The 25606-nt window shown below is 33.8% G+C and overlaps 3 protein-coding genes and 1 non-coding gene across 7 annotated transcripts; 1 reads left to right on the plus strand and 3 right to left on the minus strand.

Annotated features, from left to right (window-relative positions):
* Positions 1-1102: 1102 nt before the first annotated feature.
* Positions 1103-4247, minus strand: LOC128191834 (uncharacterized). 2 transcript variants are annotated; one of them, XM_052864156.1, is made up of 8 exons: positions 4134-4247; positions 3332-3504; positions 2911-3122; positions 2702-2781; positions 2468-2578; positions 2297-2354; positions 1783-2030; positions 1103-1678 (listed from the first exon to the last, which is right to left on the minus strand). In XM_052864156.1, exons 2-8 carry the CDS (start codon positions 3500-3502, stop codon positions 1404-1406), a joined length of 1155 nt encoding a protein of 384 aa, XP_052720116.1. In that variant the 5' UTR covers positions 3503-3504; positions 4134-4247; the 3' UTR covers positions 1103-1403. The 2 variants fall into 2 exon arrangements, with proteins under 2 accessions (XP_052720116.1, XP_052720117.1); XM_052864157.1 differs by lacking the exon at positions 4134-4247 and adding an exon at positions 3625-4081.
* Positions 4248-5958: 1711 nt separating this feature from the next.
* Trnai-aau (transfer RNA isoleucine (anticodon AAU)) lies at positions 5959-6032 on the minus strand. The gene has a single exon. It is a non-coding gene; the product is annotated as a tRNA-Ile (tRNA).
* A 612-nt stretch (positions 6033-6644) lies between these two features.
* Positions 6645-21200, minus strand: LOC128191833 (uncharacterized). 2 transcript variants are annotated; one of them, XM_052864154.1, is made up of 11 exons: positions 21068-21200; positions 18644-18778; positions 17608-18111; positions 17356-17411; positions 14738-14845; positions 11646-11729; positions 11006-11173; positions 10460-10661; positions 10035-10169; positions 9179-9262; positions 6645-8331 (listed from the first exon to the last, which is right to left on the minus strand). In XM_052864154.1, exons 3-11 carry the CDS (start codon positions 18100-18102, stop codon positions 8017-8019), a joined length of 1647 nt encoding a protein of 548 aa, XP_052720114.1. In that variant the 5' UTR covers positions 18103-18111; positions 18644-18778; positions 21068-21200; the 3' UTR covers positions 6645-8016. The 2 variants fall into 2 exon arrangements, with proteins under 2 accessions (XP_052720114.1, XP_052720115.1); XM_052864155.1 differs by having other exon boundaries at positions 17608-18115; positions 21068-21194.
* On the plus strand, positions 18912-22755 carry LOC128191836 (E3 ubiquitin-protein ligase MYCBP2-like). Of its 2 annotated transcripts, XM_052864158.1 has the most exons (8): positions 18912-18930; positions 20321-20410; positions 21054-21227; positions 21424-21531; positions 21617-21826; positions 21932-22030; positions 22162-22327; positions 22594-22755. In XM_052864158.1, the coding sequence occupies exons 1-8, from the start codon at positions 18928-18930 to the stop codon at positions 22707-22709; spliced, it is 966 nt and encodes a 321-aa protein (XP_052720118.1). In that variant the 5' UTR covers positions 18912-18927; the 3' UTR covers positions 22710-22755. The 2 variants fall into 2 exon arrangements, with proteins under 2 accessions (XP_052720118.1, XP_052720119.1); XM_052864159.1 differs by lacking the exons at positions 18912-18930; positions 20321-20410 and adding an exon at positions 20548-20640.
* Positions 22756-25606: the final 2851 nt, after the last annotated feature.

Raw genomic sequence — 25606 nt, forward strand, 5'->3', positions numbered from 1 at the left:
CATATTTAGTATGACCGACATGGGTAGCGAACGATTCTTTTAAGGGGTTCCATCTTTTTTCATAAAAAAACCTAGGTTTAAATTGTGCTTGTGTTATCTACAGTATATGTACAAAGATACACACATAAAGATAGCTTTTCTGCTTGAGAATAGTTTAAAAGGTTTCAAAGTGGAAATGAGGAGGGGCCTTCCTTGTCATTTTCGTTTAATTCATTTTTGAGGAATAAGGAATCATTTTTAAGTATTATGAGGTGATCAAATAAAACGATCAGGGGTGATCAAATCTAATGAAGCCCGAGAGGCACTTTATAATATATACAGAATGATTTCTTATTACTTATATTTATATAATTTTCAGCAATAAATTGTACGATTAAATCATTCATTAATGAAATGTATAACACTTTACATTACAAAATCGATTCGAGGTGTTATCACAAACAAACACACTGGAAATGTAAATACATGCCTTTGTACATAAATTATAACTACTAGTAATTACCCACGTATTGACACAGTATGAAACAGGTTACTAGTACAAGAAAACACCCCCCCCCCCTTTTTGACGGTTTAGAAACCTGAGATCTGGCGAAGTTTTTTTTATAAAATCATTTTCGGACACTGCCATCCATCTTCCACTTCTTTGGAAAATATCGTTATATGCCCGATATCATAAATGGAAAAAGAGGTATATTCATTTTCATGCAAATTCACTATTTGTATACCCATGGTACATGTACATGTATATACATTCTATAGTGATATTTAGTTGTTAACACACGTGTAGGGATTACTGCGTGCCTTAGTCTTTAAAATCTAGAAATATGTTAACATTTCTGTGTCTTGCCTTGATAAATACTTTCGTCACGTACAAAAATAACTACCTGATAATAGCTGACAATCCTATTATTTACCTTACGTTACCCGTCAACGAATACACTTTACGACGCCCACGGAATTTTGTATTTCATTGAGAAAAAAACCCCACACACATCTTCACGACTTGCGTAAATAATATTCGTGTGAATAAGCATAAAATGCAAAAATTACTTAAATATCTACGTACCGTTCATAAAAATTACAACAAAGAGTTTCATCACATTTAAAATATTTATTTCATTATTTTTCGATTTTCACACATTTTAAATGCAATGCAATCTGTTCTGATTTTTATGAATTAAATTCATGTTTTTAAAATTGTTTAGTTAACATTTTATCGAGCAGCAAACGTCTCGATCAGCGCATACTGTGACAGAAACCCTCCACATTCAACAACGTCCCGCACGCAACACGTCCAGCGCAAGCAGGGTGATTTGAGTTCATTTTCTGTACCTTCTTCCATTCAACAATCTTTACCTGAGATGGGTAAATTTTTATAAACCAGTACTTCAGTAATTGTCCATTCAAGGATCGTCTCTCAGAATATCATCTGGAAGCCCGACATTTCGAAGGGCCTGTCTTAGAACTCCCTTTGTGGCCCCCTTTCCCTTCATTTCGCGCCATCTCTTCAACGTCTGGAATGATGTTTCCAGAAGGTCTGAATTCTGTTCCTCTTTGATTCGCTTTATATCGTTGTCTTTAACCCCCAGTTCGCGACCCAAACGTGCGTACTTATTGTTGTCAGCAATGGAATCGCACAAGCCCTGTAGCTCTCTGTCATTGGGTACTTCTTGGGACCCTATGCAAAGATAAAAATGATGTTTCAAGTAATTCGTTTATTTTAAACTTTTTCCCTTAAAAGTTAAATCTTAGCAACAATGACAAGTGAGTGGTCATACTTACGTGAATCAGGCACTTGCTCAGCATGAGACAAGCGTCCGGCATCTACGTCAACGTCACATCCTGTAAGGTCAGTCTCACTCCTCAAATTATAGCTGAATGTGCTTGGTAGTGGTGGAAAACCATCGTTTTCTGTGGACTCCTGTCGGTCGTAGGGCCTGGACAGGTCATTATGGAGTTCCAAATTTCTTAACGGAACGGTTTCTGGATCAAAACTAGTTTCCATCGTGACAGGGGAATCGCCGTCATCCCTACAATGTTTTACAGTTCAAAGATACACACGTAATGGCGTATTGTCAAAGAGTTTTTAAAGATTTGTTTTCTTCACAATAGTTTAAGTTGATAGATAAGAAAAGGTAAAGAGTGCATGTTAATGACCTATACTACACAACTTTTTTAATGCCTAAGAAGTCAATAGACCATAATATTTTCCGAGGTGTAGGGAACAGCTCAGTGTGTTCTATTGCCCAAGGCCAAGGGCCTAAGTAATCATGCTAAGTAAGCATTATATACTTACTGATCATTTAGATCACCCTGTTCCTCGTCGACATCCAATGACTTGGACCCAGGCCTGTCTGATAGAGAACATTTTATTAATACATATTTTTGTCACAAAAAACCAACCAAACAGACAAAAATAAAACATACTAGTATACCTAAACTTTATAAGTACCACCCATGTACTTACTCCGTCTCAAACAGTTTAACTCATTCCGTTTCTTTACCAAAACTATTGAAGTGGGAACACACACCGCGACTAGCACCACTACACCAATCAAGGTTATTATAGGATTTAATCCTGCCAAATCAAAAGATATATATATATCTATTTGTGTAAATATAATTAGACATGTGTATCATTAATCAATGAAATGCGATGGAACACAATTAAAGGAAGAGCAAATATGTGCATGGCGTTTACCTGTCGCTTCCTTCTCAGATCGCTTTTCGCTGGAGGCGGAAATACCATGGACAGCCGATTCCTGGCCATTCTGTTGTAAACTACAAAAAAAAAGGGTTTTTAGTGTTAAATATTTTCTTTTAAAATCTTCAGATTTACAAAATTAGCTACAATGAACTTAAAGTTGTTTTTTTTTTCATTTCGCCGTCTATTATTTTACAGATACTCACTAGGCCGGGGAGCTTTGTTTTGGTGGGATGTCCATACAAACTGCATCTTTTTCAGTTGTACAAGCCACGTCCACTTGTTTACCTATCGCCGTACAGTTAGTACAACGCTGGCACTCCTCATAGCCTATCGTCGACTTGAAGGTTTTTCCTTCGGTACATTTCAAGCAGCCCCTGCACTTAAGTGCGCCGTACACTGGGTCCACATCAACATACTTAAAAAAAAATAAACTTTTGAAATCTATTTTGTAGACAATCTGCCTAGTATCCACATACTTCCCCTTCCCCTTGTAAGTTTTTTTTTTACTTGTCACGTCTTTAAGCATAAGCCCCCCCCCCCCCCCCACACGCACACACCACTTGCATATCAAGACATCGAGCAGAAAAACTAGAAAATCTCGACAAGTACAATTAAAAAACTTACTATCTTTGAATTAAGACCGAATCCATAGGGACACCTATCACAGGCCTTGCACTGTCCCCACTGTCTCATGTAGTACTCATTGTTGTCGACCTGACAGTACACCGGGGGATCAGCGGCGACAGCTGCTGTGACAGCCACTGACAGAAGAACGAGTACCGGCGGAAAGCCCATTCCTGAAAGAGGATGTATTGTCTTATATTATAACATTATTTACATTGGTAGAAACTGTCGTACTAATAAAAACAGATTTCAACGTGTGAACTACCGGCATTACCTCACCCCCATATACCTACATGTAGTAGACCGGCGCGGTGTGTATCATGTGTTCTTTAAATCGTACCAGCGCGCACAGCAAAGCGCGCCCTGACGTCAAGACACATGAGTCACTGTCATATGAGAATTACTTTGCTCTGTTCTATAAGTTTTATAGACTTTTTGAACGATCCCAAATTTTAGACAAGCTCTTAGAAGACTGAAATCACAAGTGAGCTACCTTTCATTACCATGAATTACATTGGTTTTTAAAATTGAATATCATATAGATATATACACGATGTACTCCTACATCTGATTGTATAGAATCAGCATCTTTTTCATCACGCGGCGCAGACCGATTTTTTTTCTTTTCCTTCCGATTCATAGTGCATTTATAATAACTAAACAAGGCACACGAACTTGGATACTTTTCATAATAGTGTGACGGCAGTATCTATCATTTATAGAACTATCACGGGATATTTTCAATCATTTACTTGCACGTGTCGATACTTAATTAAACAGAATGATACAAGTCGACACTTACCTGTATCATTCGACCCGAGGCGATAGTGTGCTAAGACACTGACTGACAAAAAAAATATACAGGGCCTATATCATTATTATGGTATAAAGAAATGATGAAATTACAGCTCTCGCGTGTTAAATCACGATTGGTCAATACAATTGGGCGCAAGCCAGTAAAGGGTATATAACGGGGAGCGGCGCAGACATTCATTCATTCATTCATTCATTCAAGAAGAATGTTTAGAATGACTAAGTTAAAAAGGTTCACGAGCGGGTTCAAGTTATCAATTACACGTAAATAACATGTAAAGGACTTCGCTCAGTATTTTTAAGAAAATATTTTCTGGTATTAAAAAATTATTTTTCTTGTATGTAAACATCAGTCTCAAGTTAGAATGTTAAAAGGACTTAGACACGACTTGAGCTAAAATTTAAAAAAAATTATTGTGACGCTGCGCACGGTGGTGGTGTTAAAATGTCCTTTCAGATGCGCGCACAGTATTAGACTATCATTTAAAAACAAGAAATTGGGAAAATATCTCGTTATTACGAGTTAAATATCTCGTTGTTACGAGAAAAGATCTCGTTATTACGAGTTGATTATCTCGTAATTACAAAAAAAGATCTTGTAATTACGAGAAAAGATCTCGTTATTACGGGAAAAGATTTATATAAAATGGTGCGTTTCTGAAAAGACTTACAAGTCGACTGGTTAACCCTTTCAGTCTACCTTTTTCTTTCCAGTAACGTTGATTCAATTTTGATTAATTTTTAAATGACAACGGCCATTATTCATTAATTTTTTTAAATAAAATGATTGGATTTGTCATTTTAATCTTATAGGAATAAGTGGAAAGAACTTCATGTAATTCTACTTTTCATCTTACATAATAATTATAATACCACTCCAAAGTAAATACTGGGTATTCCTAGTCGTAAAAACACAATTCTATTTGGTAAAGATGACTTAAATGACTATATAGTTTCAATCATGGATGTAAAAGATTTACCCGAATTGTGTTTTATATGTTCATACATACATGTATTTTTTTTATATGTGGCCCTATTCGTCTTTCGTATATACATGTAGGTCCCTTTTGAGGAAATAAAAATCGCCCCCCCCCCCCAAAAAAAAAGAATCCACTAGCTTTCTATGCATTGATGTAAAAGGTTGTCTTAGACCCGCAATAACAATGAAATACACCAATAGTCACCAGTTTTGGTGGGAGAGGAATCAATGTAAGTTCCCGTCACCTCTCATATGTGAAGAGGAGAATATATGTCTCCCTTCCATTCCTCTTTCTAGTCGCATTGTAATGGGTCTCACAATGGGTTTTTTCAATGTCCCTTTCCTAAATCTCATTACATTTTTAATTTTGTTGTATGTTTTAGGTGTGTACAATCCCCACAGTAATTAAAAGCCGTATGTCCCTCATACTTTTATTAATAAGTCCTCAATCCTCCTTTTAGGTGTATGTCATTCATTACAGCTGTTCGAATAATGTTATGCCCTTCAAAAGCTAAGGCACTATCATCAACATGGCTGATAATTTCCCCGGCTGGGATAATTTCCCAGGCCTATACGACTGGTAGGTATTCTCTTTTGAGAAGTGGACAGGCATAGCCTACATCAACAACTGGATGTAAACTACTAGTATGCCTGTCCACTTCTCAAAAGAGAATAGACTGGTAGGGTGAATCAAATATATGGATAACAAAACATGATACATATATATTTAAGGAATAATATACAAAGAATGATTCTTGATACCTCGCTGCAAGTTGATACAAATATCGTATTGTAAAGGTATAAAATGTGAAACAAAAAATTCAATCAAAACATATGGCCAGTGTGGGGGTCGAACCCACGACATTCGCGTTATTAGCACGACGCTCTAACCGACTGAGCTAACCGGCCATGAACTTCTGTGATGGAAATTTTATTTATAAATTAAGCTTCAATAACATTACACTTTTCCTCGGTTTGTGTGTCAATCCACATCGTTGGCGTTATATAGGCATCAGTTAAGCAGTTCTTCAATTCATTATATAAATCAAGAAAACGGCAATTGTTCCATTTCATTACAGTTATACTAGAGTCGTTCTGTAGGCATATTGTATAACAACCCCCCCCCCCCAAAAAAAAAACAACAACAAAAAACAGGTACCTAAACACTTCGGCCAATTTCATCTTAACAGTTGTTTGGATTTAAATTTCAACGCTGACAGCAGGCAATAATTGATATATGTGAAAGAGTTTATTTTATTAAAATTTGTGGGAAAATAACACGGTAGGGCCTGAAAAAAACTGTGAAAGGGAGATAACTGTTTTGATCATTATTATCATCACGGTTGTCATTTGGTAGGCCTACAGTTATTTCTCTTTTATACTTTTATACCCGTAACTTATTTTGATCCTTTTACGTCTTTGTAAAATTATGTCCATTACGCTAAGTCCAAAAAATAGGAATAAACACTGGCATTATTTATAAATAAAAAATATATATTTAAAAAAAAATAGTCCGCCAAATCTGTCAATAAATGTTTTATTTTCCTTTTTGTATCAAATTGTACACATGATATATTTTTTTTGATTGTGATCAATAATGAGAGATAAATTCTACTGTATAATAGTATATGAAACAAAACATTTACTTTGGTGATGTGTTAATACCCCTGATCATAGAGCATCATAGAGTACATATATTGTAAATGATGTCAGATGATAATTTTGGAAGTTCAGAACAAAAAATTCACACTAGAAAATTTTCATCAAAGTATAATACGGTTCACTGGTATATTAAAAAACCTGGAGAATAATAAGTTCATCCAAAAATAAAATCAAGCATACAATGCTGACTAAAGAATTCAAAATAAACTTTTAAAAATATACTTAAATGCATGTATATATAGAAAATGAATGTTTCATAGTAACAGATATAACTTACAAAATAAAGAACCATTGACTGATAACAGTAAAATACAGCAAAGTCTGATTTAAACCACCCCCCTGGTCAGGGCCAGATCCTGACAAGTATGATAAGTGAGAAGGGGGGTGGTGGTTTTAATCAGACTGAATACAGCAATACCCTGTATCTATCAAACAACTGAAAGAAATTTCTAACCAGATTGTTGTAATATAGGGATGTTTATTTTTTGTCAATGGCTTTATTTTCAATCTCATTTTAAATGTTAGTAGATGTGTTAAATATTAACATTTTACTTCTAATAAAGTCAAGAAAAAACCCTGTTTTTGTATTGTTCAGTTAAAAAAATGTCTATGTCAGCTTCTAATCTCTAAATCTTGAATTTGGGTCTGCAGTTTTTATAATTTAATAACTAGCATTAGATATTTTAAAATACATAATAAAGGCCATGCCAATGCTGGAATAATAATTTTGATTTAAGAATGATGTATCTTCATGCATCTATATCAAGTCTTAAAAGTGTTCCCCTCTTCCTCAGTAAATTTGTCCATCTTAATATAAACCAACTTCATATGCATGACTTTTGGAAAGAGCTGTGTGAATCTTATTTTAAACAAGACATTTCACAAGTCACAAGCTGTCAGACTAACATGAAAATTTCTCTGCATTGCAAACAAAAAATTCATACATTCATAGATAATATAGTGGATCAACAATATAAAAATGAAAAATGTAAATTATGCATGTCTATACATACACCCCAATAGGTATTCAATGACATACTCATTCAGAAAAATTAAATACAATTCATAGTACATCTGTACAATGTTCAATTATAAGGTACAAACAAATACTTACATGTAATATATTTAAAAATAAACATCGTTATTATTTTCAAAATACAGGTAAGGTACATGTCAATGAATATGCATGTATTAAATCTTGTGATTTTTTGTAATCGTTTTGCCTGACACTTCACTCTTTTGATAAAGATTCCTTCTTCTTCTTGATCTTTTCCTCTGGAATGGGTTGTACAACACCTTTAGACAGAATGTCACCATCCACATGCAGTTTCATCACAGGCCAGACAACAAAGTCCACTTTGGTCCCGGACTTGGTGAATAACTTGACCACTTTGTCGGCCACATCAGAGCCTTCTGGAAAGTTCCAATCAAACGCTAGGGGAGGGTCCTGTATTGCGGACAGCCAGCAAACCTCCAGACAACCATTGATAAACGCCTGGACGTTTTCTCCCAGTGCTGCATAGTTGGGGTTTTCTGCCAGAAACATCTACAGAACACACACACAATGTTAACATCACACATGAAAACTACTGTACACTGTAAACTTATTACATTTGGTTATGAATTCTATTTAGCGTTTTTCACAGAATGCGGCTTCCGCTATATCAAGTTCATCACTAAATTATTTGCGTATTCAGGAGTATTCTAATTCAAATCTATGCCAACTTGTTGAAAAACTATTTTTTATCAAATATCGTACATGACAAATATAATACGTTTACAGTATTTAATGTAGTTACTATATGTTTCCTGTTCAGTCTACCGTACCTGCAATGAGGATTATCATTAACATTGAAACATGCTTTATCCAAAATTTGTTAATCCTTCCCCCTGTGATTAAGTGTTCACGGTTTTTGCTACAAGTGATATATGTCCACACAGTGTGATTTACCATTAAGAAACAAATCAGAATTCTTTTTGACTGAGAGATTTCATGTAGTATCTTTTGAGTATTAATGTAAAATGTTTTGATATTATTTAATTATATCTATTTAAGATTCCCCCCAATGATTCCCAATTCTACCAATATATTCTATCAATATTCTTACAGACTTATAGTTGCTAAGTTCATTTATCATTATCCATGTGAAACAAAAACTTTTCGCCTATGTATTGCCGAACAGAATGACAAAACCCACAACCACGAGAGACCTGCTGGGGTATGATGATGGGCTTTTCTAAATTAATTGGTATTCATCCCCTGGACATGAAACCAATTGTCAAAAATTTGATGGACAATCACAATCAACAGATGTTTTGACAAACAAAGACCTCTACAGCTCCAGGAAGATATTATGGTATCAAATTATGCTTTGGGACACAAAAATACAAACCTTTTTAACATGGGAAACACTAACTACAGCTTTAGTTTTCAGTAAGTCCTTCAGAATTTTGGTATCCCTGGGTGATAAAATATCCTATAAAAGTAAGGAAAACATTCAGTTTATCCCTTACATGCAGCTGTTATGTAAACCTGTCATTTATTTTATTGCTTCATCATCTTCAAATCACTGAACTTACGGTAATTATTTTACTCATATAAGTCTTTGTGTTATACCAAGATAGAGCTTAATTATGCATGTCTGAATGACCCTTATTTGTTAATTTTTATTTCAAAGTCTGTAACAGCTATACAGGATACATTTGTGCATTGACTTGATCTTCCTTAATTCATTTGCTTTAATATTTCATGTGTTACCTGTTTCTTAACAAAGATTCTGAACAATAGAACAAATGTATTGCAATATATAAACAAACATGACATGTTAAGTACCAGTACAGCTCTATCAGTTATTAAACCATAACATCACAAATCCAAAGAACAACTCACTATGTATTTGTTAACCACTGAGGGTTACTGGCTTACTGTGGATTAATTCCTAATTAATTGCAAGAAATTGATTCCTATGTAAAATCACAAGAAGCACATCTAGCAGATTTTATCATCTTGCTTTTAATTTTTAGACTGATGTAAACTACATAAAACAATGATAAAAATTGGCTTTTGTAAATTAATAAAAATAATAATAAAAAAAAAATAACTTGCGATTTGATGCAAAACTTTGAATTGCGAAATCAAGGAATCTGCAGTATCACAGGACAATGACTACAGTTCATATAATTCTCCATTGATCAAGAAATTATTTCTCATTTAAGATTGCTTAAACAATTGTTTTTGCTAATAGTTACCTGGTCTGAATCCTCTAGGGATCCATTACAGAGCTCTGACTTCTCAGTCCATGAGAAATCCAACGATTTCCTGACCGACTCCATAATACTCATTTCTTGCTGCTCAGCATTGAGTTGACAAAAGGATACGCAGGTCTGTGAAATGTTTGTTATAAACAATATTTAGCTTAGTATGAGAAAGAGTCATCAGTTATTCAATCAAAACATTTACACATTTCAACAGTCAAATGAAAATTTGCATCAACCCTGTTGTGTAAAATTGCATAGTTATAATAAACTGACAGTTGATTGATTAAGATCTATAACGTGAAAACTATAACAGAAAAATGTAGAATTTAATTTAACTGCAAGATTTGTTTGATTTATTACATGTGTAATATGCTAAAATTCTGCTGATAACCTGACAGATACATAAAATAATATACTTTAAAAATCTCCAGCAATTTCTGCACAATTGATTTTTCATCTAAATTTTCGGTGTCTCGAAGGTCCTCAAATGCATCTGTCCATTCATTGTCGTAGAGTTCTGATAACTTCTCCCCCAATTTTTGAGGACGGTTCATATCACTCAAATCCTGAATGTGTGCATTTCCTGCCGTTAGTTTAGTCTCTGCTAATTTACTAAATCTGCAGAAATAGCATTAAAACTATATGTTTAATATGGAAAAAAAGAAAGTAATAAGGTTTTCTATTTTGTGCAACACTGGCATGCGTGGATCCAGAAAATTTTTCCAGGGAGTGCGGCTAAGGATAATTTTGTCAGGGGGTCTGACGCATATTTTCAGTAATTTTACTACCAAAATTTAAGGAATTTGATTTTTACCAGGGAGATTCTGATCCCTCTCCCATGATCAGCGCATGATTGAGACTATTAATTTACCCTTCTATAAACCTTTATTTATGTTAAAGGTATTAAAATCCAGAAATTTATAATTGTAAAATCTTTTAAAACTTAAGGACTTTGACCTTACCGATCTTTAAACTGGTCCCTATCCTCTGCTAAGTGCTTGTTTGAATCCTCCAGTTTCTTACATTTTTCCTTTTCTCTTCCTAACTCCATTCTTAGATTCATGACTTCCTCATTAAGCTTTTTATACTCATTGTTAAAATGATGTAACTGTTCATCTCTGCGATTCAATCTAGGAAGAATTAAAAACAAAACTTTTATTGTCATGCAATGATGAAAGAATAAATCTAGCTCTACAGTATATACCACATACACTTGGTCATTGGATTCATGAATTGCATGGAGATAGATGTACAAGCTTCCTGAGAAACATTGAGCCACAACATCTGAATTATATAAAATAAATGAATGGATAACTAACTAGAATATTATATTTTTTATAAACAAGTCAATTCATGTCTCCAACTGTATGTAAGAAATATATAATTAATCCAACTCAATGCACAAGTAAAATCGCATAATGGCATTTAAATCATAAAAAATGAGATTAGAAATATTTTTTTGCAAACTTGAAATTGTCATACAAGTCTGGTTCTAGCAAGGTGAATGGACCAACATCTTTCAAAGTATTCATTTATATAATTGGAATACTTTATATACGTGTGCTTACTTAAAACAAAGATGGTGTTGTGCAAGTTACTTACTCAGCATAAATTTTTTCACAATTCTCTTGAATTTTTTTCTTTTCTGACTCTAGTCTTTTTATATCTCCAGAATAAGTTTTAAGGCTGCAAAAAAATTAAAATTTTATACCACTAGTTGATTATAATACTGCCTTAGCTTTCCATTCACTACTGTACAAGCAACATAGGTATGGAATGTAAAAATATATTGTGATCAATAGACAAATCAGTTTTGATTTAATTTAATTTTGTAGCTGATAAGATATGCATGTAGAGCTATTTTAACAAGAGCTTGGACTTTCAGTTTAATGTTTCTATCTAGTTTTTCCATCATAACAAGAGGCCGATGGGCCACATTGCTCACCTGAACAACAGTTCCTTGTAATATTCCATTTTGTAGCATATGCTATTTCCTTTTTTAACTTTGAACCCCTTTTTGGGGCCCCAGTATTGGTCAATAATTTATAGTTGGCTTTAACAATTTAGAACTACACTAATTGAGGATTCTGGCATAGTAATCTTACAAACTGTAACATTGTAGTTCTCGAGAAGAATTTTTAAAAACATTTTTCCATAGATACGTTAAACTTTGAACTCTCCTTGGGGTCCCTGGTATTAGTTTGGTTGTAACAGCTTTATCAATTTAGATAAATTACATTATTTAAGGATACTTGCAAAGTAATCTCACATATTGAAGCATTGTGGTTCTCCAGAAGAAGAATATTTTTTTAATAATTAATATTATTAATTAATATATTTAACTTTGAACCCCATTTGGGGCCCCAGTATTAGATCAGGGGTCACAGCTTTTATGATTTAGAATCTACACTATATTAGAATGCTTACTAAGTAATCTGACAAATTGAAGAATTGTAGTTCACATGAAGAAGATTTTTGAACATTTTTTCTTTTCACTTTTATGTTAAACTTTGAGCCCCTCTTGGGGCCACAGTATTAGTAAGGGGGTCACGATTTCACCAATTAAGAATCTATAATAGCCACGGATCCTTGCTTAGTAATCAAACAAACTGTTGCACTGTAGTTCTTGAGAAGAAGATTTTCAAACATGTTTCCTATATATTTCTATGTTAACTTTGAACCCTGCCTGGGGCCCCAGTATATGTCTGGGGGTCACTTTGAATCTTCACAAATTGAGGCTGCTTGAATAATAATCTCAAAAACTTTAGAATTGTAGTTCTTGAGAAGATTTTTAAACACTTTCCCTATATACTCTACGTTAAACTTTGATCCCCTTCTGGGGCCCCAGGGTCGGTCTGGGGGGTCATGAATTTTACAATTTAGAATCTACAATAGCCAATGATGTATGCATAGTAATATCCCAAACTGTTGCATTGTAGTTCATGAGAAGAAGATTTTTTATACATGTTTCCTATTCATGTATATTTTCAACTTTGAACCCTGGCCGGGGCCACAGATTTTGTCCAGGGGCCACGCTTTTTACAATTTAGAATCTTCACTATATATACAAGCTTTTACATAAATATTGGCATTTCTGGTGCAGTGATTCTTTAGAATAAAATTTTTAAACATTTTTCCCATGTAATTCTATGTTAAACTTTGAACCCCGCCTGGGGTCCTAGTTTTGGTTAGGGGATCACAATTTTTACAATTTAAAATTTCACTGTATATACAAGCGTTTGTGTTAATATTGGCATTTCTGGTGCAGTGGTTCTTGAGAAGATTTTTCAACATTTTTCCCATGTAATTTTATGTAAAACTTTGAAACCCGCCTGGGGCCCCATTTTTGTTTCGGGGATCACAATTTTTACAATTTACAATTTTCATCATATATACAAGCTTTTGTGTAAATATTGGCATTTCTGGTGCAGTGATTCTTGAGAAGAAGATTTTTTAACATTTTTCCTATGTATTTCTATGTTAAACTTTGAACCCTGCCTGGGGCCCCAGTTTTCTTTGGGGGTCACAATTTTTACAATCTTCATCATATATACAAGCTTTTGTGTAAATATTGGCATTTCTGGTGCAGTGGTTCAGACACTGGTTCTTGAGAAGAAGATTTTTAAAGACACATACCTTAAACTCACTCTTTCATGATTATCTCCCCTTTAAAAATTTATTCTAAGAATTTAAAATCTCCTTGCCATAAGGATGCTTTGTACCAAGTTTGGTTAAATTTTGCATAGTGCATGGTTTTAAAAAAGAAGTCAAAAATGTGAACTTTACAGATGGACAGACAGACTGATGGACAACAGACATCAGGTGATCAGAAAAGCTCACTTGAACCTTCAGTTCAGGTGAGCTAAAAAGCTGTCAAATATTGACCTCCATTTTTCCAATTTGTTAGGAAAAGCTTATTAATTTTCATAGACTGTCAAAACAATAAATTATTTTTTTCCCAAGAACTGCTCTATTGTGGGAAATTGCCATTGTTTTAACTGAAATATACATCCCTAAATGAAGTATGTCAGACAAGTGTCATTGAATGCATTCAATTTATTCATATCTATTAGCCAGTGACGGAACAGTTAACCATGAGTAGACCCCTTCCTTCATCAAACTGGGACTTTGTCAAGTACTGCCCTAAGTCCAAGCTCTTGTCTGAAAGCTCTATTACAAATAGAATCAATTTTTTTTACTTTAACTCTTCATTAAATATTTTTAACACCCATGCATTGTTCTTGTAACTCAATCAAAATTCACATCATTCCAAATTTTGTCCTGATCTCAGGATCAAAATATATTTACATTATTTCATATTGTTCAAAATATCCATCTGTAGTAGAAAATGTAGTTACTTTATGTAAACTACCATTAATTGTTCATTTTTTATTTTTGTGCAAATAGATGACAGGGGTCAGACTGCCTAGTATAAACTTTTGGGGACCTTAGCAATGCTTTATAACACTATTTAATTCTGTGATTCCTATCACTCTGAACTTGACTTTAGTAAATTTTACTACATACTAGAGCTATAAAACACTTATTGCGATTATTGATAATGAACTCTTAAATATGTTTGGGAATTTCTATCAATACCCCGAACGCCCTCTGTTGTAATGGCTATGGTATTCAGATGATAATTTGTACAATGTAACTTTTTACTGTATATAAATTTCACTTAAGTTGATTACCTTTGTCTTAATTCATTAATTTCCTCTGTTTTTCTCTTAATCTCAATATCGTGTTTGGTCTCTGATGACTCCTCACTAGCTTTCCCTCTAGATTTCCCTCTCCTCTCACTGAAAAATAAAGAATCTTCCCCACATCATATTGCTCAATAATACTAAAAAACTAAACACTAAAAAAGTTAATGTAAACAGCAAAAAAAGATAATAGCCAATACAGAGAAATCAAAGCAAAGAAACCTGTTCTATAGAAAGGAAATATAAGGCAATCATTTTTAAAAAAGATATTGAATCAAATTGGCAAAATTTTAGAGATATGGGAAATTTTCATAATTGAACCACACCTGATCAAAATTAAACTGATCCCAACTTGAATAATAGAAAATTTAAATATATAACTATTTCACCCCAAAACTAGGATGTTTGGTTGTAATACGCCTTGTAAATTAGAAGAACAATTACAAATTCAATTAATTTCTTGTCTGCACATGAAGAAATACTGTTAATTTTCAATTTTTTGCAATTTAGATCGGGATCAGTTTGTTTCTAATCGGGATCGGCCAAATTTTGAAAATTAGCAATATTTCTAAATTTCGTCAATTTGATTCAATTTCTTTTTGAAAAGTGATTGCCTTTTATTTCTTCTCCATAAGACACATCTCTTTAAAAGATTTTATCCATAGGTTTGAAAAATATGAACAAAAGATGTTTTTTATTTACATAAATGATTTTTATCAAAAAATGTAAAACATCTTGTTGACATTACTGGTCATGGTTTATTAGATATTTATATTATGCATTTTTTCACATCAAATTTTAAACTCTACAGTGCGTTACTTGCAACCAAAATTGATTTTCTACTTTTTCGTAAAAAATACAAAAAATTCATATAAAAAAGGTAAGGGCATATATCCTTCTTTGAACAATGCAATCTTGCTTCAGAAGTGACACTCGAATGATCCATAAAATAAAATTTTGGTGTAGCATTCCACCTTAATTCATATTAGGTTAGGACAAAACCTTGATAATAGGAGAAGTCTAAAAAAGGTACTTTTGGGACTTGATTTAAATTGTATTAGCTAGTAATAGCTGTTAGGGTAAACAGGAAGCGAGTGCACACCATGATATAGTAAACACCCTGGTATTATTGATCAAAATATTTCATTGAGAAAATTTATAGTTCATTTATATATCTCTTAAATTGCTCAGGCAGAGAAGCTGAATATCAAAACCCAGAAATGTACGTTACATAATGCATGTTAAAATGCATCAGTTTTTCAATATTCATCTTAATTTTCAATATCAAAACCCAGAAATGTTACACAATGCATCTTAATTAAAATGCATCAGTTTTTCAATATTCATCTTAAGGTGCCTCACTACACCTTGAAATATTTTCTCAAATCAGCAGAAAATTGCTTGATTTTGATAAAAGCATGATGGATAAGAAGCATATATGTCAAATAGGCGAAAAAATGTGCAATTTTAGATAAAAAATGATATTTTCAAAAATTTCATTCAGTAAACATGAACAAAAGCCCCAGGTGGATTCGAACTCATGACCTGCGGTTCACAAGCCTGATACTTTAACCACTGAGCTATGAGGGTATACATCTGAATTGATTTATACAAACAGTTTAACAAAACATGTAAATCGCCATCTTGTGACGTAGTGTCTTAAAAAGTATAAGTCTCGGTGTAGTGAAGTACCTTAATTTCCATAATTTCTGCAACTTAAAAAGTTGTAGATCTTAACTTATTTTTTTTCTCTGTAAGAAGGCTTGTCAATACAGCAGGTGAGGTATGATTGATAACTTGGATTCCAAATTTTTTTGTCCCTGCAAGTTTGGCTTGTCTGTTAAAGTGGTGGAACTGCCCCCCCCCCCCCCCCTCCCCCATTTCCAAATTTTTAAAAACTGATTATTTATCTGCAAAGCATATGCTAAATAACAATATCATGTATCCCCTGAAGCATCATCCCCGCAAACTCATCTGTAAAGAAGTTTATGTACAGCATCCAAGCAAAGGTGCATTAATGGGTAGTTCTAGATGGATTGGCATTAATTTGGCATATATAAATGTATGTTTGGGACCTGCATTGAAATGTTTAATCTTCCAAAGACTCAATTTAAGGCTAAAAATACATTATTCAGAGAGCCATAAGTATATGAGGGCAAAATGAAAGAGCTACTAATATTGAAAAAAGGAAGGGTTCCAAACATACTCTACCATTCAAACTCCCATGACCAGTTCATTCATCCAGAAAATACAAAATCTAACACTGGTACATGTACCGGTATTCTGTATCCATGGATGCTCCATCTTTGCAAGTTTAGTTTAGATAGGAAGAGCACATAGATACAGAAATTGTGAATGAGATCTGTCCTTAAATCTTCAACCTTTTCCAAAAAGAGGTACACCTAGTGATCCATGCTGAAAATTCAGTATTTGAAATCTGACTGGTATAATGTAACCCATGTTGCAGCATTTGTGCAGCTCGGGTCTGTATGAGGCAATTCGGTGAATCAGGAATGGAACCTTCATACTCTAAAAACTTGACCCTTGGCTGCTGACACCAACATAAATGCTGGTGGTATAAAGAAGAACAAGACTCTTTGAATTACCTTTTCTGGGTTTGGTCACTTCCTTGTAAGGATGGTTCACCCGGTACACCAGAGCACTACAAAGTGAGGATTATATTTAAAAACCATCTGCTACAATTGTCCAATCTATACTTTTCAAGTCTTTACACCTGTTTGCATGTAAAATGCAAAAACTGACAATCAACCAATAGCTTATTTTCATCCAGATTTTTTTTTATATAAATATTACTCGTGTAGGTATACTAGTATATTGAATATGACATAATTTCATACCTTGCATGAATCCAAAACATTTTTAAGGTCTTCCTTTTTAAGTTCACTAAGAAATGTCCAATGCTTTCCATTGGCTAGATTTCTAAAAAAGTCAAAAATGGGATCAGGACAATCTTTACAAATATCTTCAATACTTTTCCATAGTTTCTCCTGCTTAGATGGACGCTTCTCGATGTCATTTACTATACTTTCTACATCATCTGCTTTATGGTCTTGTTTTTTGTTTTTCCTCTTTTTCCCCTTTTTGGATTGTCCATCTGTTTCATTGTCATTTGATTTCTCCCCACGCTGCGTCTCTCCCTTATCTACAACTTTGTCAGGTTCTGCTTCAACTTCATTCTGCTGAGGTGAAAGCTTCGGTTCTTGGCTTTCTTGTGATTCTTGAATTGGTTTTGAGTCTTCGTCTTTAACTACTGAGTTCTTTGAAGCTTTTGGTTCTGCTGAGTAATTCCTAGATTTTTTACCTGCTGATTGTTGCCTTTTCTTTGGTCCCATTCTGCTTTCCTTTCTCAAAAATAAGATACATTGAAGTGGAATTTTTAAAAATTATCTTTGTCATAAAAATGTACCGGTATTCCTTTTGTATACAAATTTTAGCACATTTAAATTTGATTTAATCATATAAATTAAATTATCTTAGATCTATATATATATATATATATATATATATATATATATATATATATATATATATATATATATATATATATATATATATATATATATATATATATATATATATACACACATGTGCTACTCCATACACAGATCTGTATTGTAGCCAACTAATAGCCGATATAATAAAAAATGAAATGGATAAATTTTGCAAAAACGGATTGATGGGGTTTTAGTGTAACAAAAGGGGAGGTCATATAATTACCGTATACGTTATCCATTCTACGATAAAAGGCTACAGTAGTGTTGTGTATGAACATGTCTTAATTTCCATCAGCTTACTTACATGTATACCTGTATACATAAACAATTTAGTTACTATTGTAAACATTTATTACTTTTATCAAAATAATTGTCGTACCTTAAAAATCCTGCACAGATTTTTAGCAAGATTCTTTTCACGTTTCCTGTTTCACGAAGAATGTAGTATACCACCAAGAAATGTAACACACGAACGCTTGTCTGGCTAAGTCTACTTTCGTTTCGATTCTTCTTCCTGAATTGCGATTAGAGTTATCTTTCTTTGAACATGTGTACAAGACTGAAAACTCATAGAGACTGGCAATTCAAGCCTAACCATATAAATAAGCCTTCTTTTATAATAATATTAATAGTAGAAAAATTGATATAAACATTGATACAGACATGGTAAGTATGACGTTCATGTCTTCAGATTTAGAGGTATTACAGTATTTAAAATTTTTTTTAATTAGATTCAATACGGATATCAGTTATATATGTCCCAGTATAATGCGAGTGATGGCACATCAGTAGCGTCGGAAGCAAATTGAAAGTGGAGCAAAAAAAGGGGGGTCTTTGATTATGGTTATGTATAACTTTACATAAAAATTGGGGGAGGGGTGGGGTCCCTCTAGCCCCCACCCCGGCCCCGGTTCCGAGGCCTAAATGCACATTGCGTATCTACAAAGGTCATCTTCGCTATGCTCTGCCAAGGGCTTCTGATCCGCACTGTTACTCAAATGTCCGAATGAGAAACTTTTACAGGGCGAAGGTGCGAAAAATGTTTGCAATTTTATTGACAATAAATATATCAAATCTCAATCAGTTTTGATGTAGTTTTGATGTTATATGATTATATATTTACATTTTCTAGTGTCTTTGTTATCATGGACACTGCGAATCGATTTTGTAATGTCAGAGACATTTTATTTATTATATTTAGCGCACGTTACTCAATTTGTATGCACACACCGCTGCAGATATGATCGAGACTATATCTTTAAAAAAAAAAATGATTCATTGCTTAAAAGTCTCTGGTAATATATAGTCCAATACTGTTCATCATTGTGAATGATAATTTTAAAATCTAATCTTACAATGACTAAAAATCATATAAATAAAAGTAATATGGAATCATTCCTTGAAAATTATGATGTGATCATATAGTGTCGGGGTCGGGCGTGATCAAATCTATCAGGGCTTTACTGCATGGATCTGATCACTTTCGATCGTATTTGATCACTTCATTGTACTCAAAGAATGATTCCTTATTCCTTTAAATAAATTAATATACAGCAATTAAACAATCAATCAACTTTCAAAAAGGTAAGCATCACATACATTTTATACATTCATATCCCATATTAAATATCGATTTCCTTTTGTAGATCAGATAATATAATATTTTGTTTGTTTTACCTTAAACTTATTATAATTATAAAAATATGATAAATAACATTTTAAATTAAAAACACAAAACCAAATGAATCATACGGGGAAAAGGTCCAACGTACAGGCTTAATATATGATGTCCCCTCCCCCACCCCAAACGCGGGAAACGCATGCATGCATTTTATATGTAGACGGTGACGGGGTCTTATCTTCTGTTGTGCTCTGTGTCGAAATTCTTTAGAGTGGACCCCGGACTGAATATAGTTAAGTCATATATCCATGTCTGTGCAAAACATATATCATAAGTACCGGTAATTAACTAAATAAAGACATCTGTCCATGTCTAGTATAATGAGATTCGCTACACATAACTGTAATTATATAGACTTTAAATTTCTCTGTATAGGATATCATTTCCCAAAGTTGCCAACACCATTTATCGTACGGTGTAAGCACTAGCACTATCGGAAAATCATATGGACATTGGACGTTTCAGGTAGGCATCTCTCTCTCTCTCTCTCTCTCTCTCTCTCTCTCTCTCTCTCTCTCTCTGGTGAAAACGAAAGTGATAGTAGTAAAATTTATGATTTCTGCGTATCCTGCTAAAAATAGATTCATGATTTTCCCGAAACAATTCTAAAAATACATGATTACGTATGACTATATATAAAAATAAAGACCGAACAACTTCATTCCTCAAAAATGTGCACCTTAGCTCCACAAATGGTGAGTAAAAATTTATAACAACTCCATTTGGACTTAGTTAAAGAATCTCTTACTTTTCATGTTCACACTTTACCCTGTGCGATCTTCTTATGCAGTTTAATGTTATTTTTCATGTTTTAAATTGCATCCAATGTGGTATTAGCTGTTTATTTTCAATCCATGAGACCAATTATGTATTGCTAATAGAATGATTACATTGTCAAATTATACATGCCCCAGCACTCTTGAGTGGTAAATTATATTGAATTCTACTACGGATATTTACGGCGGAAACTTAAGTAATATCGTCATCTTTTCTGCAATTCTTCACCAATGAAATCAATATATTTTTTAATTGGCCTTCATTAAATTAAGGCCACTAGTATATTTTATATCTTTGATAATGCGTTACATTTTTTATTTTTTTTTTAAAGGAATTCTTCCAAACCTGCCGAAGACCTCTACCGTGCGGACACCCCTGCGGGGGGATCCCCAGCGAGAACTCCTGTGCTCCCTGTCTGGTGGAGGGGTGTCAGCCTCACCCTTACTACGGGGACGGCTGTTGCCCTGTGTGTGCCGATCCGTGGGCGTCAAACGCCGTCATACAGGTAAATCTGGACCATTTTCTGAAAATGTACCTGGGCAATAGATTACCTTACGTACTCCAGGTATGCTCAGGTATCTTTATCTTGATCATCAAATCTAAACTTCCATATACATGTAGTGAAATCCTTACAATTCAAATGAAAGTTGGTTACATACACTTGTCTACAAAATTCGAAGTACATTTAATTTACTTTTTAGCTTGATTGTGGCCACATATTTCATCACACCTGTATCAAACAAATGCTACAAAATCGCTGGCACGGATCCAGAATTACGTTTGGGTTTATGACATGCCCACTCTGTAAAGTAAGTTTTCTCGATTTCTCAAAAACGAAAAAAACTCTATCCCAAAAAACTCTATCCCACTGAAGGAAATATAAATAAATTACAGAGTTCCATCAGCCACCCTGACTTGTATGAAATCATGAGTCAGCTGATTCACTTGTACGATCAAATAAAGTCAAAGGCTCTGACACGACTTCAGCACGACGGGTTGTTTAATTCAAGTGACGTCACAGACCCGTCAGGGAAATATTTCCAGGACCCCACTGGATTTGCTATGGACAGATACGCTTACTACATGTGTTCAAAATGTCAGCAGGTAGATAAAAATATATTACTAATATAATGTTTTGTTTTAAATTTTTTTTAATGAATAACCCATTGAAGTTTTGACATGCAAATAGATCTATGCAATGCTTTGTAGCCTTACTTTGGAGGAGAAGGGCGTTGTCAAGAATCCGTGGAGGAAGTGGATCCGTCAGATTTGGTTTGCCCTCAATGTTCCGACACCACCAAAAACAAGGTCAGAAAATCAACCTTCACTTATAGACACAGTGATGCTAATAATATCCTCCTAACTCCCCATGTTTTGAAAAACCTTGGCGCATAAGATATAATTTCTCGACTTTAGTGCACTCCTTTCTGTCTCTGTAGATCTGCTCCATTCACGGCGCTGAGTATGTGCTATACAAATGTCGATACTGTTGCTCGCCAGCTCTTTTTCACTGTTTCGGTACCACTCATTTCTGTGACCCCTGTCACAGTAACCACACAGCAGTCCATGGCAAACCAGCATCCAGCTTACCCAAATGTCCTGCAGGTAACGTGAGAAATATACCTGGGCCCTTTATCTGTTTGTGACAACTAACTACCCTTTCTTATCTTACTTTTTGATTTTCTGTTTAATAAACTATTTGCTTTCTTGTCATTTAATTAACTATTGGTTAATTTCAATATGATAATTTATTTGTATTTATAAAAATATACGAGTAGAATCAAGATTTGATGCAGACTAGAGATGATTCAAAATGGTTACCCCAAAACAGGGAAACGAACCTCTTTCACTACATATATATTTATTTTTAGGACCTTGCGGGAAGCAACTCCCTGGCTCTGTTTGTCCGCTGGGGATGGACCACCCTCCCACGGGGGAAGAATTCGTCATCGGCTGTGCCATGTGTATCAACACTCACTCATTTTGAAATCATTGTACAAAGTTTGTTTTCAATAAAATGTTTTTGTTATACATTTTTGTTGTTGTTCTTTTTTTAATATACACAATACATTGTCATCGTATAAAAATTTGTTTTCAAACCATGCTTGTTATATTTCTGATATATTCCCAGTAAAGCAATGATTATATTGGCAACATTATTCTATTTTGATTATTAAGTGCAATACTGAATATTATATTTCTGAAGCGATATTTTACTATCGTGCATTAATACGTGTAGGGGCGGCACATTTTAATCCGCTCCTCAACCTAAACCGCTGTCAAAAATTAAATTTATATTTGGATGAATACAAAACAGACAGCAAGAAATATATTGATTTTCTTAATTTAAAAAAAATGCAGATTTTAGAAAACGATGCGTTCAGAGCTCCGTAATAATTATTACAGACAATACAGTACAGTACATAAACAGGTAAAAGTGTCTGTGGGGAAAAATACAGATCAGTGTTTTCAATTTAAAAAAAATGAAAAAATAAAAGCGAAAAGAGAACACAAACTGTACATTGTATATATAATTCCTTTTTTAGGTTTTCCTTTTATAATTTCCTTTTTAGGTTTTTTTCACACAATTCATAATCGTAAAAATAGTTTGCCTCTTCTTTCAAGACAATCTTATTTTTAAACGAATTTTTATGGAACGCCATAGCCTTAGGCCTTATGTGGCTATTTCATGTGAAGATGGTGCTTTTTTATCTTATGCTATGGTTATTTCATGTAAAGATGGTGCTTTACTATATGAAGATGGTGCTTTATTATATGAAGGTTGTGCTTTATTATATGAAGGTGGTGCTTTTTTATGGGAAAATGGTGCTTTTTATATGAAGGTGGTGTTTTATTATGTGAAGATGGTGCTTTTTTATGTGGAGATGGTGCTTTGTTATGTGAAGATGGTGCTTTATTATATGAAGATGGTGCTTTATTATGTGAAGATGGTCCATTTTTATGTGAAGATGGTGCTTTGTTATATGAAGATGATGCTTTATTATATGAAGATGGTGCTTTATTATGTGAAGATGGTCCATTTTTATGTGAAGATGGTGCTTTGTTATATGAAGATGGTGCTTTATTACATGAAGATGGTGCTTTATTATGTGGAGATGGTGCGTTTTTATGAGAAGATGGTGCTTTGTAAGGGTGGATCAGTCAAATAAAAGTTGCTCCTCGTAGGGAATTTAACATTTCGGAAAATACCGGTATGCTGCCCTTAGAATCTAATTATTTGTCCTCTTTTATTTTCCAATGATTTTTTCCTACCAACATACCTTTTGGTGCTCCACAAATTAGGAAAATTGGGGACTATTTATATTTCGAGATGACCCCTTTCAAAAACCAAGCGGTAGAATTCAACGTTTCTTGAAAGGTAACTGTGCTAGGATAAATCGATATCAGTTTAAAAGAAATAATCAGATTTGAAATTGATACTTCACCAGATTAACATTTTATTTAAATCATATTCATGTGTCTAAGCCTAGCCGGAAAAAATGTCGTTTATTTCAGTGCAAGATATGCAAATATAAAAAGAGACACTATGATACATGACTGTATACTTTTTAAAGGTGGGAAATAGAGTAATTTCCGAGATTTGAGTTGAATTTTCGAAAACTTAAGATTCTTTTAAACTGTTGAGGACACACGAGACGTTCATCAACTTTATATAATTTTCCTTGATATTCTATTCCTTATCTATTAACATTTAAACCGATTAATTCCCAAAAATTTAGGGTACATTACCAGGCTCTTTTCCGAGCTAGAACATTTCGAATTTTCCTTAAAATAGCATGCAAAATGCATTTGAATGCTTATAAATAAAGCCATACTATACATTTTTAATTGAACACCTTTATATCTAAATAAAAAAAATCATATAACAGAAAAATATAATTATAAAATTACGAAGTGGAAATCTTCACATTGTGGAGATAGGAAAAAATGGAAGATAGGTCACGTCTGACCCTAAAGCTGCACTTACCAAAATTACTAGGCTTATACTGTATCGTATTAGAAATTCAAACAATGGCCTTTTATGTTGACATTTTTTAATTGCTGAGTGGGACGTACTAAATATGCGTATACTTATAGCGAGCGCAGCTCGCCGGCGCGCAGCGCCGGCGCGAAGCGAGCTCTACCGGCAAGGCGTGTGTGAATAGAAAATTCGGACTATAGTTGCACATTCATTCAACGGATTTTTTTGGCGTCAGTAAATCGGACCAGTAATGCATCGTTTTAATCGTCCCAGTAGTTCCCTGTAATCATGGCAATTTTTATCACTTCACACTCTCACGAGAATCAGCAAGACAAATTTAGACAGTAAAAACAATAACGATGTAAGCGACATACAGTCAATGTTACCTCTAAAGTTCACCTCAGTACACTTTCAATCAAAAATAATCGTGTGACGTCACAAACGTTTACACATTGATCCGATATATTTTTTCGGAGTCAGTAAATTTTGACCCACAATTCATAGTACCAATGGTTTCCAACCTCACGTTCCAACATCACGTTCTCCCGAGAATCAAAGTAAAACCTTTGAAAAGCTTATAAGATGTGTAATTTTAAGAACATCATGCTTTTTAAGTAAATAAAACAGTATACTTCGCATACTTTTATTTCTCAGGGGAGTTTTAAAGAGTAAGACGACACTTAACCAACGTCAGCTTTGACGTCACAATAAGCACTGATAAGGGGAAAGTACTCTAATTGAAGTTATTGTAAATCTGCTGAAATGACCAAATCCTCTCAAAATCTTGCAAAGGCTAAGATAAAGAACAGCTGACGAATAAGGACATTTCTTCAGATGTAAATCGCACTAATTTGGATGAATGCTCACAAATATTTTATTCACTATAATTACGGTAATTTCCT

This window comes from Crassostrea angulata, chromosome 7 (assembly GCF_025612915.1).
Source record: "Crassostrea angulata isolate pt1a10 chromosome 7, ASM2561291v2, whole genome shotgun sequence".
NCBI classification, from domain to species: domain Eukaryota; kingdom Metazoa; phylum Mollusca; class Bivalvia; order Ostreida; family Ostreidae; genus Magallana; species Magallana angulata.

Bases quoted from the DNA above. Each gene is read 5' to 3' on its own strand.
- LOC128191834 (XM_052864156.1), bottom strand. From the start codon at position 3,502: ATGGGCTTTCCGCCGGTACTCGTTCTTCTGTCAGTGGCTGTCACAGCA. The intron at 3,123-3,331 runs GTAAGTTTTTTA...TTTTTTTTTAAG, and splicing joins TCGGTCTTAATTCAAAGATA to TATGTTGATGTGGACCCAGT. The intron at 1,679-1,782 runs GTAAGTATGACC...ATCTTTGCATAG, and splicing joins TGAGCAAGTGCCTGATTCAC to GGTCCCAAGAAGTACCCAAT.
- LOC128191836 (XM_052864158.1), top strand. The intron at 21,532-21,616 runs GTAAGTTTTCTC...AATAAATTACAG, and splicing joins TGACATGCCCACTCTGTAAA to AGTTCCATCAGCCACCCTGA. The intron at 22,328-22,593 runs GTAACGTGAGAA...ATTTATTTTTAG, and splicing joins CTTACCCAAATGTCCTGCAG to GACCTTGCGGGAAGCAACTC.
- LOC128191833 (XM_052864154.1), bottom strand. From the start codon at position 18,102: ATGGGACCAAAGAAAAGGCAACAATCAGCAGGTAAAAAATCTAGGAAT. The intron at 9,263-10,034 runs GTAACTATTAGC...TTACTTTTATAG, and splicing joins CCCTAGAGGATTCAGACCAG to GATATTTTATCACCCAGGGA. The intron at 8,332-9,178 runs GTTTGTATTTTT...TGTGTTCTGTAG, and splicing joins GTGTTTCCCATGTTAAAAAG to ATGTTTCTGGCAGAAAACCC.